At 41.6% G+C, this 22,312-nt stretch overlaps 1 protein-coding gene across 2 annotated transcripts; it reads left to right on the top strand.

The window, feature by feature from the left end:
• Positions 1–526: 526 nt before the first annotated feature.
• On the top strand, positions 527–12,838 carry LOC114663880 (lymphocyte antigen 6E-like). 2 transcript variants are annotated; one of them, XM_028817809.2, is made up of 3 exons: positions 527–694; positions 7,642–7,749; positions 12,461–12,838. In XM_028817809.2, exons 1-3 carry the CDS (start codon positions 643–645, stop codon positions 12,676–12,678), a joined length of 378 nt encoding a protein of 125 aa, XP_028673642.1. In that variant the 5' UTR covers positions 527–642; the 3' UTR covers positions 12,679–12,838. The 2 variants fall into 2 exon arrangements, with proteins under 2 accessions (XP_028673642.1, XP_028673641.1); XM_028817808.2 differs by having other exon boundaries at positions 7,639–7,749; positions 12,461–12,837.
• Positions 12,839–22,312: the final 9,474 nt, after the last annotated feature.

The following is a 22,312-nucleotide window of genomic DNA, read 5'->3' on the forward strand; positions in this document are numbered from 1 at the left end:
ACATGTGGAGATCTTCAAAGGCCTAATGTGTCCTCTAACAAAAGCAGTTCTCACAAAACATTAAATAACAGCAGCAAAAAATACAGGAAGGGCTGTCTGTATGATGGCAAGGAAAGTTGGTCTTTTCTGATAACCAAGTACAGACTGGCCTTGCAGAGCGACAAGAGCAGAAATCTCACAAACTCTAAAAGCAAAAAGTACAGCCAGTCCAAGTGGCATAGAGTTGTGAACATCTAACGAGTAACACTGCACTCCCGTCTAGAATGGCTTCCAGACTTGTATTTGTCGGCACTAACTTCGGCTATGGTTTCCTACAACACTTGAGTTACAACCAATAACCCCCAATTGAAATGTTAAGGTCTTTTTAAAGAAAACAAAAACATGAAGGAGAATTGTGTTAAGAAACGAATCATTTATTTTGTTTTAATTTGACATTGCACATTTACAATGCCTCATTGTGACTGTTTTTTATCAACAGTATCTATCAATCATATAGCACCTCTCCTTTCTATCCTTTCTCTATCAGGTAACTTGATACGAGAGAAGCAGACGTCACATAATGTGATCTTGTGGCACATTAAATCCTGACTTGAGATCGAGACCAGTCACATTGTGGCACACACTGCAGGAAACAAAGCCGAAATGAAAGCCGCCCTGATTTTACTCTCCCTTATGGGCTTTACCTCCTGCTCAGGTATGTTTTTATTTTTTGGCTTATTATGGAAAAATTAGAAGCTACACAACATAGAAAGCATAGTCAGAAAATATATTGTACATTCATTTAAAAAAAACGCATTTTTAAACATGCTATGTTAGCCACAGCTCAGATACTTAAAAACACAAAGTTTTATATTATAAAATAGCCCGAATGGCAAAGTAAATATTTGTGGTTTTTCACTGTGAGAGAAAGTAACTTATAAGGTATTCATAAGGGATGACCGTTAATGTAGGTGGTATACAGTAATTGCATTTGATTACAGAAGCTTCTTGTTTTATTTGCCTCAACTGCAACTCTTATTTTTTTCTTCAATATATTTAATTTGGAAATTGTAGAGTGAGAAGTACTTTTCTAAATAAATAAGCTGAAGTCGAACAAATCAGCAGGACCAAATAATATTTATCCTCAAGTGCTTACAGTATGTGCTTAAGGAGGTTAGTGAGTGCATATATAAACATACAAAACCTTGGAACAGAATTCTTGAAAATATCTGCACACTGGGTAAATTTCTAAAGACTGGAAAATGGCAAATATTGCCCTGTTATAATAAAAGGCAGATCCATGTAACAGTAGGGCAGTGTGCTTAACATGTACCATAGGTAAATTAATGGAAGGAATTATTAAGGGAAAGATTGTTCAGTACAGAGTCTGTAGGTGGGTACAAAATTGGCTCAAACACAGGAAGCAGAGGATTATGGTGAGGGGAATTATTTCACAATTAGCTGATATTAAAAGCGGTGCCCCTCAGGGGTTGTGCTAGGGCTGTTGCTCTTATTAATATACATAAACAATCTGGAGAGGAATATAATCAATAAGCTGGTTAAGTTTGCAAATGATACAAAACTAAGTGGAAGGCAAGATAATTGTTACAGTGGGACTTGCACAGAATAGAGGCTTAGCAGATTTGTGGCAATTGAAATGAATATAAGTAAATATAAAGTATTTCACATGGGAACTAGAAATGTTAGATTTGAATACACAATGGGGATCTGAAAATTGAAAGAGCACCAAATGACAAGGGCTCTGGGAGTCAATGTCTATATTAAGACAATACAGAAAAGCGATAAAGAAGGCTAATAGAATTTTGAGTTACAGTATATCTCTTTTTATGGGATGTATCAGAACAGGCACGAACTACTGAAGGAGTTTGAGTTACATCGCCATTCATCATCTTATCACCCTTAACTCAAAAAATTATAGATCGGCATCCTGTGTTTGAACAGCCTTGTCTCGTCTCGGGTGATGTAAATCTCAGCCTGTTGGATTTGTGTGTGTATGGAGGTTGGCAGATTGAGGTGGTCCAAGATTTTTCAATTTTAAATTTGACTGCCTGTTGGATAATTTTCAAATTCAGTTCCACATTTATAAGCTTATTGTTATGGTGGGACTGATTGGTGCTTTTAATGTACAGAGGGCTAAATTTAATTTGACCCCAATGAGTATAACATTAAAGAGATGTTTTCCAAATGCCACCCTTCATATTCCACATGTCTCACAGGCAGAAACCATTGGACATTCAAAGGCATGGTTTGTGCATGAGCTAAATATTTGTGTTTATGATCATTTATAAAAAGTAATTAATATTTTAGGGGATATGTATTTGAGATTATATAGAGACAAACAGAATTCTAGTATGTTAACTTGAGAGTATGCCCAGCGCTTATTCCATTTCTGGTTTAATAAGATTCAGGCTTTATTTCAGATGGTCCTGTCCCTCCCCAAACCCTAAACTTAATATCACTGGGTGATTGTATTTACTTTTCCTATCCCTAATCCTAAATTTAATATCCTAACCGTAATCTTTATAGTTGATTTTGGGCCCTGAGATTAATAGATAAATCCTAGGTGTCACATTGATAACCCTTATACTGTATGCACTTTATTTATGTTTCTTATTTAAAGTTCCTTTATTTAAATGGATGTAGGTTTTTAGATGCTCTATTTTAGATTGCACTTTGTTGTTTTTAAAAACTTTGTTTAGATATTTATAAAAATTTGTAGGCATCTGTTTTGGTTTTGCACTCTTAATGTAATTCTGTGCGGCAAATTCAATACAGAGCTATAATATCAGGCTTAAATATTTATTTTGATGTGTTTTTGTAACAACACTTTGCAGTCATCTTAAGGGTGTCATATTACATGATTATAGGTTTAGAGCTAGAAATGAGTGGGCATATATGCCTTAGATAAGTTTTTATCTACAGAGTTAGTGTGCCACTGCCTTGTCCTTGGGGCAATAATATCTTTAAACCCTAACCTAACTCTGCGAGTGCTCGGCTCTGATATGTCCGTGCCTACTTGGGTTTAGGTAATAGTTCCTACCCCGATTATATGTGTAGTTTAAAGAAAAAAAAAGAATAGCAAATCATAGAGTATATCATGTTGTGTGGCGTACAAGTAAGGTAGGTTTTGCTCAAGAGATACAACACCCTGGTGAGGCCTCTCCTGGAGTACTGTGCTCATTTTCTGGTCTCCAAAGCAGCACTAGAAAAAGTCCAAAGAAGAACAACACAGCTGATTGTGGGACTGAGAGGTATGAGGAAGGAGTTGAACCTTTTTAGTTTAAGCAAACAAAGGAATAAATGACCAAGTAGTCTGGTAGAGAGTAGAACTTTATGGGACCTTTAAATCGTTATTAGCTTAGACAATTGAGGCGAGTAGGATGGACAAGCTTGTTAGGCTGAATGGCCTGTTGTTATCACAGTTGTTCTAATGCAAGGGTGGGCAAAGTCATTCCTGGAGGGCCATAGTGGCTGCAGGTTTTTGTTCCAACCCATTTGCTTAATAAGAAGCCCTTATTGCTCAAGTAACACTTCTGCTTCACTTTAGTGGTCTCGCTCATTAAGATTTTGAACCCTTATTGCTTATTTTAGGCTTAAACAGCTGTATTCTCAGTTTTGAATTGCTCCTTATTAGCACTTAGACAAAAGAAACCAGCATTTCTTCATTTAGCTTGTTTGCATTTACGCCTGTATGTATTTATCATGTACTACTTGGTTTAACTAAATACTTGGAAGAAAAATGAAGAGAAAGAAGTGAAGGACTGAGAATTACTCATCCGTTTTAGACTTCAAATCATTTGGATGATATCCTTAGAAAGAAAAAAAAATGTTGGATATGAGACCTGACCTGACATGGCAAAGTTAAAGCACTAACAAGCCATGAAATTAAATTATTGGCAAGGATTGGCTTATAACTGGGTTATAACAAAAACCTGCAGCCACTGCGGCCCTCCAGGACTGACTTTGCCCAGCCCTGTTCTAATGTATTAATGTAATCTATAGTAAAATAATACAAAACTTTTATTCTGAAGCCATTTCTGTACTACTTTAGTTACTGTCCAATGTAAAATTGTTTTAATGCTGATAAATATTGTTACTGTAGGCTGTATACTCATATCATTTATATATGTATATCATTTTTATGCACTGTAAAGTAATATTATACAAGACATGGTGATCTACAGTAATAAAACATCTTCAGTCACTTGCTGAAATAATTTCAAAAGCACACCTACCGCTGGTATTTTAACCCTTGTATACATAGGACTTTCGGGAAACACTATTACAGTGGGTATAGAAAAGAATGAACCCCTTCAAAATATTTCCTTTTTTTTTTTTGCTTTACACCCTTAAATGAAAACACACAAACCAATATTTTTTCCAGCTTTACTTACTCAATGCAATCTGTAACATCCAAGTGAACGATACGACAGCTACAGTTCAGAAGAATTTTACAAAATAAAAAACAAGAAATATTGAGATTAATAAAGGATCACCCCCTCCATTTCCATTGCAGACCATGGTTCCTGGGTACCACCTGTGATCAACTGTAATCAGTGTGATTAGTGAAGCATACAAACAGCTGTTCCTAGAGCATTCATTCCCTTGCTTGGCGGTGCAACTGACAGCAAACAACTGAATATGTACATACTCTGTGTCTTTAGTGACCCAGTATATATATATATATATATATATATATATATATATATATATATATCCTCTTTAATAAAATCCCTGTGTGTGTCCAGGTGTCCATGTGTGTGTGTCTTCTGGTGAAGTGCGCATGCGTGGGGCACGGCGTGATGCGCGATATTACTGTCGGAGAAAATTACAGGCGTTTTACGGAAATACAAACCAGTATTACTGCGAGAGGAAATTAAAGGTACACAATACAGTGACGCATATTACAGCCACATACAAGCCAGTATTACTCTCAGAGAAAATTAAAGGCATATTACCGACTCGCACGCCTGTATTACTGCCAGAGAAAATTAAAGGTATATTACGGACGTACAAGCCAGCGGACGTACAAGACAGCATTACTGTCACAGAAAATTAAAGACACACAATACACGGCGGCAGCCCACGAAGAACGGTCAGCTCAGCAAGTAAACATCAACAAAAGAAAGGCTGAAAGGCTGAAAGACAAAGTAAAATACGACCAACAAACAGAATGAGGTCAAGGTCCCTTGCCATTTAATATAGACTGTTCCTACTAATGTTTATGCACTACTGTTCTAGCGCCCGTTATTGTAACGGGCTAAAGGACTAGTATATATATATATATATATATATATCTTACTGTATGTATATATTGATCCAGGCCTTTAATGACTTCTTGGGCACAGCCATCAGCAGTGTGTCTGTCTGCAGAGAGAGTGTCGAAAAAATAAAGAAGGAATCACAGATAGACCAGAAGGACTGAAAGGTGCAAAAACCAGAGTTATCAAAAATGTCAGAGTGTTTAGATGCCTCGTTTGGAACGCCCAATACAAAAGTCGATGGCTAGTGAGAGGAGTCCACCTGGGATTTCTGGTGACTTCTGGTCACTGGAGGAAACTGACAGATACAATACACCTCTGTCTCCCTGCGACATGATACATTTGAATCAGTTCAGAATCTACACCTTGTTCTCTAATCTTAGACATGTTACAAAAGAATCACTGTTCAAATATTCAACTACTGTTGAACTTCCTGCTTGGTGAAACAAATATATTCTTGTTTGACGCATTCATTTGCTTATTTTCTTTATATTATTATTCAGTCTGACATTTGGCAAACAGTGAAAAAAGCAAATGAAAAGAAACAAATAAAGAAGACGGCACATGACAAAGAATCACATTGCTAGAAAAGAATCAAAAGCTAACACACTGCAGTCTTTGGCTGTACTTTAGTCCTCTTCAAGGTTAATATACTTTGTGTATAAAATTTACACGCCCTTCCTATTGTTAGTGCATTCAATGAAACAAATATCCAAGTGAAGTTTGTGCATACGTGTTTCAGAAAAAAGATTAGATAATTCAGCAGATATTGCATACTATGGATGAAAAAGTTCAGGATGTGAACTAAAATAGCCAGTATATTATCATATGTTAACCACAAATAATGCTCATTGACGTGAGTGAGAGGTTTACTTACCTCGGCAGTGACATTCATGTCTCTGGTGACTCTTTCTATGAAGTCAGTAGACGGATTGGGACAGCATGGGGGGTCATGAGGTTGCTGGTATGGGGAGTGTGGCACTCCTGACATCTGTGCAAAAGGACAAAGATCTAAGTCTTTAGAGTCCTGGTGCTTCCTGTTTTGCTATATGGTTGTGAGACATGGACCCTAACCAGTGGCCTGAGATGAAGACTGCACTCCTTTGGTACTGTGTCTCTTCAGAGTCCTTGGGTACCACAGGTTTGACTTGGTGTTGAATGAGCGGTTGCTCATGGATTCCCGAATGAAACACTTTACCCGCATTGTGAGGGAGTGTTAGTTATGGCACTGTGGCCATGTGGCGCGTTTCCCAAAGATGATCCAGCTTGCAGGATCCTCATTGTCGAGGACCCAAATGGCCGGACCAGGACAAGGGGACCCCACCTAACACCTGGTAGCGGGAGATAGATGGTCATTTCCAGTGGGTGAAACTGGACCGTTAGTCTGCCTTGGGAGTTGCCAACTAGGATCCCAAGCTGTTCCGTAGTGTGGTGGGTGCGGCAACATGCTGAACATTGCACATATATATATATATATTTAGTAAGTAGTAGGGGGCACCCCAAACCCAATATGCAGTTATGCCCAGCACACTTTTAAGGTAACAATATTTATTTATCCAAAAGCACTTTTTCCAAAACACCCTTCCAATACCAGTTGCAAATACACAAGTAACCAACTCTTCCTCCTTCCATCCTTTACTTAAGTGTTCCCTGCTGTCTCCCAACTCTCACTCACTGATGTAAGGCAGGTGGGCTCCTGTTTAAGCCAGAACTGAGAATGCTTACCGAGCTGGGCCATGGTTATAAAACATGCATATAATAATACTGACACTTTACTGCAATCCTGGTCGCTGGCAACCTTATACACTTTAAGTGAATAAATGGTCATAATAAAATACGTTTAAACTACTTTGGGAGAAAATTGTTATGAATAAAATGAATGAAGCGTACCCGGAAAAACTACATCCACGATATAATATGATCCTGTGACTTCACAGGTCACTAGCGACACCAAGGTATGTATACAAGGGATAATAAAGCCTGAATACATAAATACACAGAATATTTTTATAATAATGAGGTATCATTTTCAAGTTTATGTAATTACACTGTATTTTATAATAGTTTCTCTAAATAAGACCCTCACAATCTCCCCAGGGTAAACTCTGCTGCTTACTGACTGCTCCACTAATTGCTGAGTTTTCATTTCCAGTCTCTGTGGAGTTTGCATGTCCTCCTGGTGTCTCTGTGGGTTTCCTCCCATTTCTTCCCTCGTCCTAAAGATATGATTAATAAACTGATGTTTCCCTACATGGAGAGGTGCATGTATTGAATATGCCTGGCGACAGGCTTGTGCTTGGCTCTTCATAATCCCGTAATGGTGATAAATTGAGAAGTCTAACTTTGTCTTTAACTCTTCGCTTTCTGCTTTTTCCAGAAGCACTGCAATGTTTTCAGTGTTCAAACGCTGCTTCAAATTTTGATTGTATACTGAAAGGATTTGCGAGTTGCTCTTCAGGAATGTGCTATACAAGTGTTGCTTCTGCAGGTTAGTGAAGTATTTTTTTTATTATATTACACGTAAAACAATGGGCGCACATGATATTTTGAATACCATATTGTATCCAGCAGGGGACACTTGATCGCTGGGAATGTTTTCTTTGAGAATTGTAGCCATACTTGTGACAGTGTATCCTTCCCAGTAGGCACAGCAAAGCCATTAAAAGAAGAAACGTTAAGTACAGAAGAAAGAACATATTTAACTTGCTTTTAAATGCTGCACTTAATCCTATAAACAAATGACTGCGGTAGCTTGTAGGACAGTATAATTGTCTTACAGTGTTCAGTGTGGTCTTCGATGATCATATATCCATCTCCAGAGGAGTCGTATGAAGTGTCCCAGGTACGGACAGCAGGGGATGCCTTCCAACTGCCCAAAGAAACGGCTTCACCAGGTGCCTGAACTACATGTAAATGTAAGCTATTTTATACGCCTAGAAAGTTCAAAGTTAACCAATCAGATAAGAACGCCATAGTGACACCACTTCACCTTTCATTAGGTAGACTGCCTAAACTCTAACTGTTTACATCAAGTAGCCCATTTAACCCCCTGGCTGAACACCGTTAACCACACTCAAACTTTGGAATACATTTTCTGTTGACCACCTCTCTCTTATGCCTCCATTATTCATTGTTAAACATTTCACATTCCCCAGGTTACTGCTTGTGACCTTGCTTAGTAAGTTATTACATATTAAGCAACCATTTGTATGTAAGCTAAACTTGTTTGCATTAAAAACAACTGGGAAAACAGTGAGGTCTTAGGTATTTGAACCTTTGGTAACACTTGGGTTTCTTGAAAGAAAAGATCCTCCTGTTTGTCAAACAGGCTCTGGCACATACTGTAGGGAAAACATTAACTTTAAAAGTTGTTCATTAAAATAAAACAGGAAGAAGTGACAGCTACAGTCACAAAGCAAGACTGAACTCTTCATGTAACTAAACTCCAGGCCACACAAAGCAACCCTCTGCTTTGAAATCGTATAAATACACCAGACATTCCAGTTGTGGTTAATATTATTGACACCATTGCTTTTTAGGTATGTCCTGTAAAGTATAGTTAGAAATATTTGGAAATGTACCAACATTTATCATTTAAAATACATACATGGAAGATGAGCATCATTGTTCACATTGGCTCTTAATTCTTTCTTCCATTACTACCTCCAGCAGGTCCAGAGGGCGTCCCATAACTGAGCCTGTTCTCTAAATTGGCTTATTAATTTGATGAGCCTCTCTGGAAGTGATGTTACCAGCCCAGCACACCACAGTGTAGAAAATCACACTGGCCATCACAGAGTCATAAAACATGAAAAGGTTGCCACTACCCACATCAAAGACACACAGTCTACTAAGAAAAAGAGTCGGTATTGCCCTTTCTCCTATGTGTTAGTATAGCAATCCAGCACCACCTCCACATCCACTGCCCAAATATATACAATAGAAAAGGAGAACGCATTATCCCATGTGGTACTCCAGTGTTACTCACTTCTACGTCAAAAACTCCCTCAGGCAGCACATTATTGACAACAAGAAAAAGAAGCAAGCTTGTGATACTTTGGAAATGTGGAATGTGCTGGAAAGTCATCACAGAGTCAGCTAATTTGTCATTCTCTGCAATTTCTGTCAAATAATGTGATATACTTGGGAGATAAGATCAGCAGCTGCAGTCATTAAGTCTGACATTTCCTCGACTAGAATTAGTGTAATGTGATTGCGGCTTCAGCCAGTATCAGTAACCAAAAGTCATTAAAGGCCAATCGATCTTCTAAACTTTCTTAATTCAACAAACCAAAAATCCATTAGATTATAGTAGATATTGTAGTGGTAAACAGAGAAAGGTCAGAAACCTGAAATATTTCAGTGTTTACCTTTTATTATTAAGTCTCTTCAATGTTCAGATAAGGAGCCCCCTACTCACTCCCTCACCCTTAGAGAGAACGGCAATAAGTACATCACAAATGGTCACATTTACAGTAGCAATGCTGCAACAGGACACTGTCCTTAAGATTGAAATACAACACGAAAATGAAAGACCTGATCACGCGTGAGATATATAGCACATAACATTAAACATAGATAAAAATTTATTTCAGGCCATATCTTTAATATATAAAGCAGAGCCGATGTATGCACAGTATGTGTGTATGTTTGTTTGTCCGCCATACAAATCTGCACCGGGCGTCCAATTGCCACCAAACTGGGGATGGGGCTCCTTTGTGACCAGGAGGAGGTCATGGGGTATGTTTGGATGCGAAAAATGTTCGTGGTGAAGCGCAGGGCACCTTTTCACCGACACAACGTTCGGCACATGTCCCCATACTTATCATCGACAAGATAGCCGCACGTTGCAACAGACGTTAACGGCGGCGCCATCTAGCGGCATGTTTGGTCCCTGTCTGTTGCTGTTTACCAATGTTTCTTTAAATTGCCACGAAATGGCGGAAGTGTCCAAGTATGTGTAGGCCGACTGCTTTCATCGGGTGAAGGGGAACTGCTGTATAGATGTAAAACGTGAACGACCCAGTGCGCCTGACTGACTTTGCGTATTTGTGGTGCTATTTGCTCGCTTTCCGACTCACAGTACGATTTCAGTCTTGGTCTTTCTGACTGACTGGTGCTATCTGTTTGCTTTCCGACGTACTGTAAATAACGTAAATTCATCTCACTGTGGTGCTTATTCCATACGTAATACCATGTCACACATTAAAATTGTCCTCCTTTTCGCTAATATACCATGCCACCGAAAAACAGACTTAGAATTAGAAAGTCCACTTCCGATGCCAGAAAAAAGTCTATTTCAAGGGCGTCTGAAACGATGCGCAAGACATGAAGATGTTTTCATACCAAAAATTCCACTGATTCCGAATGATTTACCCTTTGATTTCAAACGGCTACAATTTCCTGTTCGTTTGGCTTTTGTTATGTCAATTAATAAGGCTCAAGGATAATCACTGCAACTTAAAGGCATCAATTTGGAAAATCCATGCTTTTCACTGGAACAACTCTACGTACCATATTCTATAGAGTGGGCAATCCTCATAATTTGTTCATTTTCGCACCACAAGGTAAAACAAAAAATATACTGTATCCAAAGGCTCTGGAATGACCACTTATATTACCTATTACAATAAATTGTCAATCAGAAAACTGTTTGTTCTATTTCTATGTTCTGTTTCTTTCATTTGGGAAATTCACTGGTTATACTGTAGATTCCCGGGCAACGCCGGGTACTCCTGCTAGTATACATATAAAAGGTATTCTAATTGGTATAAAATGGCCTCATGCATCTATTGTTTCTGATATTTAATACAATTACTAAAGATGTCCCACTTTTATTTTGAAAAACCATTTAGATAAGTAGACTATTAATAATAATACAGTAAGGAATATGTAGTAAAGAACCAGACTCAAGCACATGTACCGACAACCCAAAAGGCACCATGCAGGAACCTGGACCAAAGAAGCAAAGCAGTGTAGCCTAATGGCTAAACAACTGGACTGGAAAGCACAAGGCCGCCATCTTAGCTGTCACCAGGAACCAACTCTGTCATCCTGAGTAAACCACTTAAGCTTGTAGTGCAGCAACTGCACAATTACACTGCCTGACTGAAATCTTTAAAGAGGTGTTGATTGAAAGCTCCAGCTAAATAAGTAATCCAATGTACATAACTACTACTACTGCTTTGTCCCTTTTTCAAGAAAAAAAAACAAAGTCAGGCGCACCCACATATACAGGACAAGGCTCATGGAGGAAGTCAATGCAGTACAAATACAAAGGGCCTGACGTCAGAGCTGGAGTTTGTCACACGTAGTCCAGTGGACAAATCTAAAATAAACTCTTTGGCTGTGACACCTTACTCATTGTCAAAAACCAAAAAGATAAAGAGCTCAGAGAAACCAAAAAACACAAAAGTTTGTGATTAATAATTGTCAGAGTTCTTGGGTGCTACCAGGGGGTGCTGTTGGAAATACACCTCTCTGGTTTGGGAGGCACCCATATGACCCAGAAGTGGTTGTGTTTTGCAAGGCTGGGGCTCTGGAAATACTCCTGGGTCTGTCATAAAAGGAAGCCATCTCACTTCAAGGCCTGAGTCAGAGTCTGGGGGCAGAGGAGTGGAAGGAGTTTTTACTTATTCGAGAGAAAGGTATTGTGAATAGAAAAAAAAAACCAAATGCACCCAGGTTAGCTTGGCATGCTCATGTCTCAGGTTTGAGGCTCCATGGCACCCCCTGAAGATCACACCATATTAACACCACCCACCCAGTCAGGTCTCCACTAATTTGAATATACAAGTTGGGCTGCTGTTGGCACTGCCCTCTACTAGTGGAGGTCATCACTGCACTTCTGAGCTACTGGAGACATAGAAAAACCTGCACCGCAAACAAGTCAGCTCTGGCATGAAAGTAAAAGCCAAGCTGGGGGTGAAGCCCCCATACCTTTCAGTCTTGATACCATATGGTGAAGGCAGGTGACCACCAATGACTACTGTGAAGCACACGTTCTGCAAGTGTACGGCTCCATTTAGCAGTTCCTAGGCTACACACAGAGGAAACATCTTCATGATCACAAGCCCAAAGAAAGCTTGAGATACTGGGCTATCAAGATAAAGATTTGTGTTTATAGTAATCAATGCCTAATCTGTCCATTTTGTTTTTATTTTTCCTTTTAACATAAAACTGAATGATTTCTTTTTCAGGTGGCAGCACCACCATCAATAAAGGATGTTTGAACGGGGCGACCTGCACTGCCGGATCAGTCCTCGGCAACATCAACATCGGAGTGGCCAGCACATCCATGCAGTGCTGCTCTACAGACTTCTGCAACTTTAATGGCTCCACAACTGCCAGGGTTAACCTTGTGCTCCTCGGAATCTCCATCCTTGTTATTTACTTTGTGGGAAAGACCACCATTTGAAAACCAGGTCTGAGGAGTATAACTGGAAATGGCAGGCCTTGCTAAAACATTTCTTCCATTTTGATATTTAGAAAGTTACTGTGATTGGTATTTATGGAAAAAAATCTATACATTACATTATCTATATATTATATATTATCTATACAAAAAGCTATACATTGCATGTACATTTATTAGAAAATATAAAAAATCTTGATTGGTTTGTTTTTTTATTTGTATTCTCAGCATTCATTTTAAAACAAAGGGTTAATTGGTTTGAATGTTTATACATTTATATATGTATATATAGTAGTGCTGGGCGGTATGACCAAAATTCTATAACACGGTATTTTTCAAAATTATACCAGTTTCACAATATTCAACGGTATTTTTTCCCCATGCATGAGTGGATGTTAACCACATTTTCCACTGCAATTACTGCAGTAGACTGGGTAAGAATAAACCTATTCCACTGTCATGAGAACTGTACATTGCACAAAAAAAATTGAATGTGCACAAAAGTATTAGTACAGGTTTGCATGGCCCCATAAAGTGATAGTTTTCAAGGGGGTGGCACTAATGAAGAGAAGGAATCACATTGCATGACAGTTGCAGTCAAAATATAGAACCTTTTTATTGAACAAATTTTGCAAACAACTTAAACTATAATTTTGACAACATACTTTTAACCATCCAAAGAGGCATTTAGACTTAGTAAAATATCCAGAGGTGCTTGTCAAAAGTTGGATTACACTGAACATGTCTTAGAAAAGGAATAAAGAGTAAATATTTTTTGTAAATCAACTACACTGTGTTAATGTTAACAATCTCTGTCCACTGACACGTTAGCTATATGGATTGTAATGGTGTTGGTTATCTTGATCCACCGCTTGATTTTTTTTGTCGTAGGCAGTACCTCTAGCAAATGCGTCTACAAGTAATGTCTGACTCGAGTGTCCTCTAGCTTTTTCAGTTTTACCTGAGGACGTGGAGGGTGTCAATCTTAGTTCCATACATTCATGGTACTCCAAAGCATGTTTGTGGCTAAGGTGGTGCAACATATTGCTCGTGTTGCCGCCTCCAGCGACAACTTTAGCTCCACAGCATTTGCAGTAAATAGTTGTTTGGTCCACATCCTACCTTTTAAAACTAAAATCTCCAGACAACAGACACAGCTCCCTTTTTCGGAAAAAGTTCTTCTGTGTCATCATGTTCAACTTTATCGTCTGCTATAGCTTCAGTTGCAGAATGTTCTCTGTCCATTTTCACCGTTCAATACGTCCACTAACACATGTACTCCGTTGCATGTGTGTTTAGCAGAGTAGCAGTGAAAAAGGTCCTCCCTTAAACAGTTTCCCGCTGCGCCACGTTCCGAATGTTGTTTAGGCTATTTAAACCGGTATTGTGGCATAAGAAAAATCCATATCATAACAAAAATAAAAAACGTTTTTTGGTATGAACCGGTATACCGACCAGCACTAATATATATATATACTATATATATATATATATATATATATATATATATATATAAGAAAGCTATACATTTTTAGAAGAATATAGGAAACCAATAACAATGCAGATTCTTTCAAATGGTTTGAATATTTTTGTAAAGTTTGGTTTCCTTTTGGTGTCCTGATCAACCTATTGATAATTTTTGTGTTAGATACAAATGTATTCATTAAATCTTCTATTTAAGAACAAGTCTTGTGATGTGACACTGACTGATATCTTCCAAAACAGTGTGAAATGCAAAAATAATGAAAAAAAAAAAAACAGCAAACACTTCATGTTTGAGGGCCGTTCCTGCAGATAAACATTCATCTGTTTATTCGTAGGGGTCACTTTGGGAAGTCATTGAATGAATTCACAGAGCTTTATTATGGGTCTGTCTTCACCTAAACATTTGCATGTTAGGTTAACTTTGACTGTTAAACTGGCCCTGTCAACGTGTGAACGTGTGTGCGTGTGTGTGTGCGCACGCGTGCAGGCCTTAAGATGGACTACCATGTTAGGCTTCACCCCCCATACCCCCCCCCCCCCCCCCGTAACCCTCCAAAGAATTAAGCAAGTTTTGCATTTTATATTATACATCTGTGATTTAAAGAATAAGTTAACTGTTTTTCCATCAAACCAGTTTCAAGATAATGTGTTGATCCCACAAAGCATTTTTGATATGTAGCACAAAAATACTTTTAATAAGTTAACATCACAGTCCATCTTAAGTGTCAAATCTGCACTCCCTGCTTTGTTATCAAAGATGACAGCAAATGGACACCGCAGGCTTGTGCTGGCACTCAGCATGTCTTTGTATTGGCAGAATTACTGCCATTTAATACTTTTTTTCTGTATGCAGTATTAACATTTAATACAACATTAGTACTAAAGGTTTATCAATGACATTTTAAGTGCATTTTTGGTCTAACATTTCTGATTCTCCAGGAAACATACATCTAATTCAAAATTCAAGTAACTAATATTAAAATGGCTTGGGCTACAAACACAGGCCCAATCTCAAAAAGCAAACATTTGGCCACTGCAGTATACAAAGTCCGCCTAATTACAAACAAAATGCCAAGCTGCAGTTTTCTTTCTCCTTCTTTTGTCCTACATTGTGCTTAGGGAAAATCTCACACTGGCCTGCTGTTGTGCTTCACCAGAGAAGTCCTTCTGAAATCAGAGAAAACCACGGCAGCCAAGAAGGGTAGTGGTCAAAGGAAACCCTCTGATGTAACAACCTGATGAGGGTCACCTCAGTTTGGTCAGTAATTTTTGCATAACAAGCATTTAGCTAACACAAAAGGTCAAAGGTCCAATGATGTTAAAGGAATACCCACCCAGGTGTGATATTTTATGTTACTTATATCACGTAGTTTGTACAAGTGGAATGTTTTCATGCAGAACAGAGGTAACACAATTTCTAACAGTATAGACGTCTATCGTGACCAACAAGTGTACAACATGAAACAATATCAAAAATGCCCACGGAAAATCTTATGCTGTCACATAATTTACATGTCAAATGCCAACAACGTCCCTTGTATTGTTAGTAAATACACTTCAATAAACCACCTCCAGAAAATGCTCTTGTTAATGAAAATGGAACACACCCAAACGTAACTGAGCAGTTGAAATGAAGAGCCACATTCCTGTCATTGCATTTATGTTCATAGCCGTAAGCCACAACTGGAGTGCCTCGGGATTGTTTAGCAGCAGTCTGTGAAACTCCTCATATGAATGAATCTACTTGTCGAAGTGTCTCAGATGAGTGCAAGTCCAAAGCATCTTCTCTTCATGATGATTTCACTTGCTTTTCTTTAACTTTTAATGTCTCTCAATGCATGCTTTTTGTTCATACCTTCCTATGAGTTAGCCATTCCTGGGCTGGACTCCTGACCAATGAATGACGGGGGCTTGCTGTTGTGCCCTGGGTTAGCCAATCAGTGTCATCAGTCGTATCATTAGGCAGCCCAGAAGTTCTTGTGTGTGTTTTCTTAAGCTTCTGTAAAGTGTTGGTGACAAATAAAGAATTACAGTATCTATCTATCTATCTATCTATCTATCTATCTATCTATCTATCTATCTATCTATCTATCTATCTATCATATAGTGCCTATTACATCTATCTATTGAGACCAAGATCAAATTTCAAAGGTCGGGTGGCAACAAGTTCTTGCTTGTCAAGACATAACCCTTACAACTGGCATATAAACTGCTGAAAAAATTATAACACATCAGATCTAAATGGGAAAAAAATCCTGCTTGATATCTAAACTGATATAGACTGCGTAATGTGTTAGGAACTAAAGGATGCCACATTGTTTGATGGAAATGACAATTATCAACCTACAGAAGGCTGAATTCAAAGACACCCCAAAAATCAAAATGATGCAGCAGGCTAGTCCATTTTGCCGAAATTTCATTGCAGCAACTCCAAATCGCACTCCGTAGTTTGTATGGCCCCACGTGCTTGTATGCATGCCTGACAACATCGTGGGGAGGGGTAAGGGGGGCCTGCTCCTAATGTGACGATGGATGGTGTCCTGGGGGATCTCCTCCCAGATCTGAACCAGGGCATCACTGAGCTCCTGGACAGTCTGAGGTGCAACCTGGTGGCGTCAGATGAACCGAAACATAGTGTCCCAGAGGTGTTCTATTCGATTTAGGTCAGGTGAATGTGGGGGCCAGTCAGTGGTATCAATTCCTTCATCCTCCAGGAACTGCTTACATACTCTCGCCACATGAGGCCAGGCATTGTCATGCACCAGGAGGAACCCAGGATACACTGCACCAGCATAGGGTCTGACAGTGGGTCCAAGGATTTCATCCCGATACCTAATGGCAGTCAAGGTGCCGTTGTCTAACCTGTAGAGGTCTGTGTGTCCCTCCATGGATGTGCCTTCCCAGACCTTCATTGACCCACCACCAAACCGGTCATGCTGAACGATGTTACAGGCTGCATAACATTCTCCATGGCTTCTCCAGACCCTTTCACGTCTGTCACATGTGCTCAGGGTGAACCTGCTCTCATCTGTGAAAAGCACAGGGCGCCAGTGGTGGACCTGCCAGTTCTGGTATTCTATGGAAAATGCCAATCAAGCTCCACGGTGCTGGGCGTGAGCACAGGGCCCACTAGAGGACGTCAGGCCCTCAAGCCACCCTCATGAAGTCTGTTTCTGATTGTTTGGTCAGAGACATTCACACCAGTGGCCCTGTTGATGGGTTAAAGACCTTCTACGACCCTGTCCAGCTCTCCTAGTGCAGGGGTGCCCAACTCCAGTCCTGGAGGGCCACAGTGGCTGCAGGTTTTCATTCTAGCCCTTTTCTTAATTAGTAACCTGTTTTTGCTGCTAATTAACTTCTTTTGAATTAAGTTTGACTTGGTTTTTAAGAAATGTTTCCCTGAATTTCTTCGTCGTTCCTCTGAATTGCTTCATTTCTTTCCTTAAATGGCACCAGCGCAGAAGTGATATGTGAAGTGAGTGAGCCAACAGAAGGCCAGCTAAGTCAGGGCCTCAAACTCCAACCAATTTCACTCCAACCAGCTGCTTAATGAGGCTCTGAGTCTTGTCGTTAATTAAACCCTTTCTTTAATTCCATGGCTTGTTGCCGCTCTCATTGTGCAATAGCAGACATTTCCGAAATTAAGATCAGCATTCCTGAGACCTTCACCTTTCTTTATTTTCAGATATTGTATGATGGTCACAGTTTGCTGGGCCTGTTTTGGCTCATTTTGTGTCTCGTTATTGTTTGGCTGCTAATTAAGGAAAAAGAAACAATTAAAGGGTCTGAGTCTCCAAGAGCAAGTCAAAGAAAATGAATTCAAAAGAAGTTAATTAGCAGCAAAAACCGGTCACTCATTAAGAAAAGGGTTAGAATGAAAACCTGTGGCCACTGCGGCCCTCCAGGACTGGAGTTGGGCACCCCTATCCTAGTGTAACTGCCTGTCTCCTAGAATCTCCTCCATGCCCTTGAGACTGTGCTGGGAGACACAGCAAACCTTCTGGCAATGATAGGTATTGATGTGCCATCCTGGAGAAGTTGGACTACCTGTGCAACCAAACTCTGTATGGTCCAGGTATCGTCTCATGCTACCAGTAGTGACACGGACCATAGCCAAATGAAAAACTAGTGAAAAAACAGATAAGGAGGGAAAAATGTCAGTGGCCTCCACCTGTTAGACCATTCCTGTTTTGGGGATCGTCTCATTGTTGCCCCTCTAGTGCACCTGTTGTTCATTTCATTAGCACCAAAGCAGCTGAAACTGATTAACAACCACCTCTGCTACTTAACTGACCAGATCAGTAGCCCAGAAGTTTCATTGACTTGATGCTATACACTGATTGAAAAGTGTTCCTTTAATTTTTTTGAGCAGTAATACAGTATATAGGCAGACAGACAAGATATATACAGTATGTAGATACAGATATATGGAGAGACAGAACTTTATTTGTCCCTTATCAGAGGCAGGACCTGAAGGCCAACACGCCTGTGCTTTCCACTCCAGCCCCTCATCCACAACTGTACGCCACACACTGTAAGAATTCGTCAATAAAGTTCTTGTAAAAACAGCACTTGGCTTTTCTTTTGTCTACAGGAGCTTTGCTTTCAGTGTAATGGTCTTTTCTTCTCGCTGCTTTTCTAGCACTGCCCTCTACTGGCATATCACTCCCACAGTTCACTAATTCATACAGATTCAATCCAAAAAAGCTTTTATTTTGTTTACTTTTTTGGCTTGTTCCACTCACTTTACTTTTATTAAAACCTGGATGGACTCACGATCCACAAGGCACTTGGATCAAATCTTCCCCTTAGCCTTGTCACACTCTCCTGTTTTTCCTGTCCCAGCATCCCAATACAGGCATTGATTCCTGATTTTAATGATGTGGCACTGTGGTTATGCTGTTGCCTCACAGACTCAGTGTCGTGGTTCAGATTCTCTGCTTGGTCAGTGTCCTCTCCATGTCCGCATGGGCTTACCTACATCCTACACACACGTCTGTTAGGCTAAGCTAGATGTGTGCATGAGTAGGACCTATAATAAAGTGACACATTATCTAGGACTTGTTCCTGTGTTGCACCCATAGACTCTGCTCCCCCTCACCACTGACCCTTAAGTGGATTACGTATTTTTGAGAACGTTGCATTACATTTTAACACAATTTTTTTATAATAATAATTTGTTACATTTGTATAGCTCTTTTCATAGTGCGTGGAGAGCCACTTCAATCATCACTAATGTGTAGAATCCACCTGGATGATGTGAGGGCAGCCATTTTTGTGCCAGAACACTCACCACACATCAGCTGTTAGCTGGAGAAGTGGTGAGGGAGATAACCAATTAGAGACAGGGGATGATTAGGGGGCCAGAATGACTAGGCCATGGTGGGCAGTTTAGCCAGGACATTGACATATGCCCTACTCTTTACGAAGGATGCCCAGGGTTCTTTTATGATGACAGAGAGTCAGGACCTTGGTTTTACGTCTCATCTAAAGGACGGTGCCATATTTACGCCACAGTGTCCCCATCATTGCACTGGGGAATTGGGATCCACATTCAGACCACAGGATAAGTGCTCCCTGCCAGCCTCACCAACACCTCTTCCAGCAATAACTCAAGTTTTTCTCAGATGGTGTCCCATCCCAAGTAGTGGCAGGGCCTGAACAGTATTAGCTTCCGGGGATGGCCTCTTTTGAAGTGCATGTGGCATGGCTGCTGGCTGTAATAATTTACACAATTTTCATCTGGCCCAATGAAGCAATCTGCTTACTCTCACTGGGTCAACTGCAATGAACATAAAGTAGGTTATCAGCCTGTGGTTAGTATGCATCTACGGACTCAATTTGTGCCACATCTTAAGCCCAACTACAGCACACTTTGTCATTCACTTTGGTCCACAGTACGTCACCAAACCAGATCTCAACCGCCATGACACCTAAGAATTATCTGCTGCCCTCTAGTGGTGATCAAAATAGTAGATTTGCTTATAGGAACGCTCCAATCAATTATTGTTTTTAAATCGGTTACTTACCCAGTGCTACTTGCAGTGATGTCTGACCAAAATTTTCATCTCAAGTTTTCATGGATAATGGAGATAACATGTTTCTGACACAACAGGTTTCAGTGGGGCCAATGCTGAACAAACAGCCAACAATATCAAAATGTTCATGAACATAATCTCAGTTTACTTGTGTCACATAACCTGTATATGTATTGTGGGAAATAGCCCGGACACAGACAGACGGACATCATTAGGTCACCCAACACGTTTATTTTATACACTATTTACAAAGTCAATCAATTTCACAACCCAGTGCCGCAGCACCAATCACCCCAACAGTCCAGGCCTCTGTCCGCAATATGCCTTCAGGCCGCCTCCTTCTCTTTTCTCTCTCTCTCTCTCACTCTCACTCTCAGACCTCGTCCTCTTCCACCCGACTCCAGCCTTGATTGAAGGGAGGCGGCCCCTTTTATAGTCACCCGGATGTGCTCTGGGTGGTTCCCGGCAATCTTCCGCTGACACACCCCTGTGTGGCGGAAGTGCCGGCTGTCTCTCCAGAAGCACTCCGGGTGTCTCTTTTCTTCTTCCCCCCAGCACTTCCTGATGTGGCGGAAGTGCTGGGGTCCCAAGTCCTCCAGGCATGGGGACGCCCCCTGGCGGTAACCACGGACCCCTAAAGGGTTGAGCTTCCAAGCCCTGTACCCGTGGCCCCCAATATAACCAGGGCAGTCGCCCCCTCGTGGTCCGGAGGAGGCATGAGCCCTCCTCCTGGGCGTCCCGGCTGGGTACCAACCTCAGCCGCGTGCCACAGTACCCCACCACAAGCTGAGACCCCAAGGGGCCAGCGGCCCGTCCTGCGAGGGCAGGTCTTCCACGGCGGGAAGCCGACATACTCCGCTCCAGGGCCCGGTCCTGAAAATATAAAACAGAACAAGGGGCAGAGACGTTGCCCTGATGCCGCCACTCGGCGTCTCTCTGTCTTAAATAGGGGCAACGCTCCCCCCCTCTGACCGGCACCCCCGGTGCTTGCCAGCTCAGCCCCCCTTTCGTGACCTCCGTGCCCCTCGTTTTGGGACATCGGACGGGACCGCCTGTGCGCCCCGTCACCTCAGCCTGCCGTGGGGTTTCTCTCTGCACCCCACTCAGAGGGCGGCCCTTCTCCAGACGTTAGCGTCCAGCCTCATGTCCTCCCTTATCGGAGGAACCGGCATTCTTCCCTCGGTTCTTCCTTTTCCTCTGGGACGCCGCGACGGTCTGAGTCTGCCTCTGGCAAAAGCACAGCCCCTGGTCCGTCTGCGTCCCTGTGTTACGACTCGAGGCTGCGGTCAGCTTGGGGCGGAGGGCGCTAGGACCCTGGGCACTTATCAGCCCACATCCTGCCAACCCTCTCGCTGTCTTTCCCCTCGCCACGCACACAGCACCCGCCACCGCGTCTACTGTGGGAGATCTCCCTACTTGATTCCGATCACGTTGTTCACGGATCCATTCGGTGGGACCTCCTTTATGCTGTACGGAGTCGGCTGTACTCACCGTCACCACGGTACCCTCTCCGGCCGAAGCCTCTGGTGTCGCGCCGTTCTGTCGTCACCGACGCGACCCGCCTTCCCCCTTCAGCTTCTGCAATTCTGCACAGATGGCACTCAGCACCTTCATTATAGGCGACTCTACGGGCCGAAGGCACTCCTCCGGCTCACGCAGAGCCACCGGCAAGGACAGGAAGACAGCCGACGGTGAGGTTACCTGTCTGTCAGCCCCGTGCTTCGACTGCTTCCTGTGGGCCTTTTCCCCTGGCTCAATCGGGTCTCTCCCCGGCACGTAGACGTTCCTTCGTCCCGCCTCCATCCGGTCATTGGCGGGCCCGCAAGACACCCCCATCCACTTGCGTGCCTGTCACAGGAAGGGACTTCCGGTTCGCGGCCATTTTGGCTCTGTTCTCCCTGGTGGGGCGGCATTTCGGCTCTTGGAGTTGCAGCGTCTCCTCTACAGCAGCTCTCCCCGCTGCTGCCACGTTACCAAAGTGCCGCGGAGGGACATGTGCCCGCCACTGACAAAGATCCCGGCAGTCCCTGTCTGCAAAACACAAAACACCCCTCGGCCCCGTAGGGCCGGGTCGCCGGCAAGCAGGGAACTTACCTCCCGGGTCCCGTCTGTCC

This window comes from Erpetoichthys calabaricus, chromosome 13 (genome assembly GCF_900747795.2).
Source record: "Erpetoichthys calabaricus chromosome 13, fErpCal1.3, whole genome shotgun sequence".
Classification (NCBI taxonomy): Eukaryota; Metazoa; Chordata; class Cladistia; order Polypteriformes; family Polypteridae; genus Erpetoichthys; species Erpetoichthys calabaricus.

Excerpts from the sequence above, each read along its gene's own strand:
- LOC114663880 (XM_028817808.2), top strand. The coding sequence starts at position 643 with ATGAAAGCCGCCCTGATTTTACTCTCCCTTATGGGCTTTACCTCCTGC. Across the intron at positions 695-7,638 it reads GGGCTTTACCTCCTGCTCAG|AAGCACTGCAATGTTTTCAG; the intron begins GTATGTTTTTAT and ends TGCTTTTTCCAG. Across the intron at positions 7,750-12,460 it reads TACAAGTGTTGCTTCTGCAG|GTGGCAGCACCACCATCAAT; the intron begins GTTAGTGAAGTA and ends TTTCTTTTTCAG.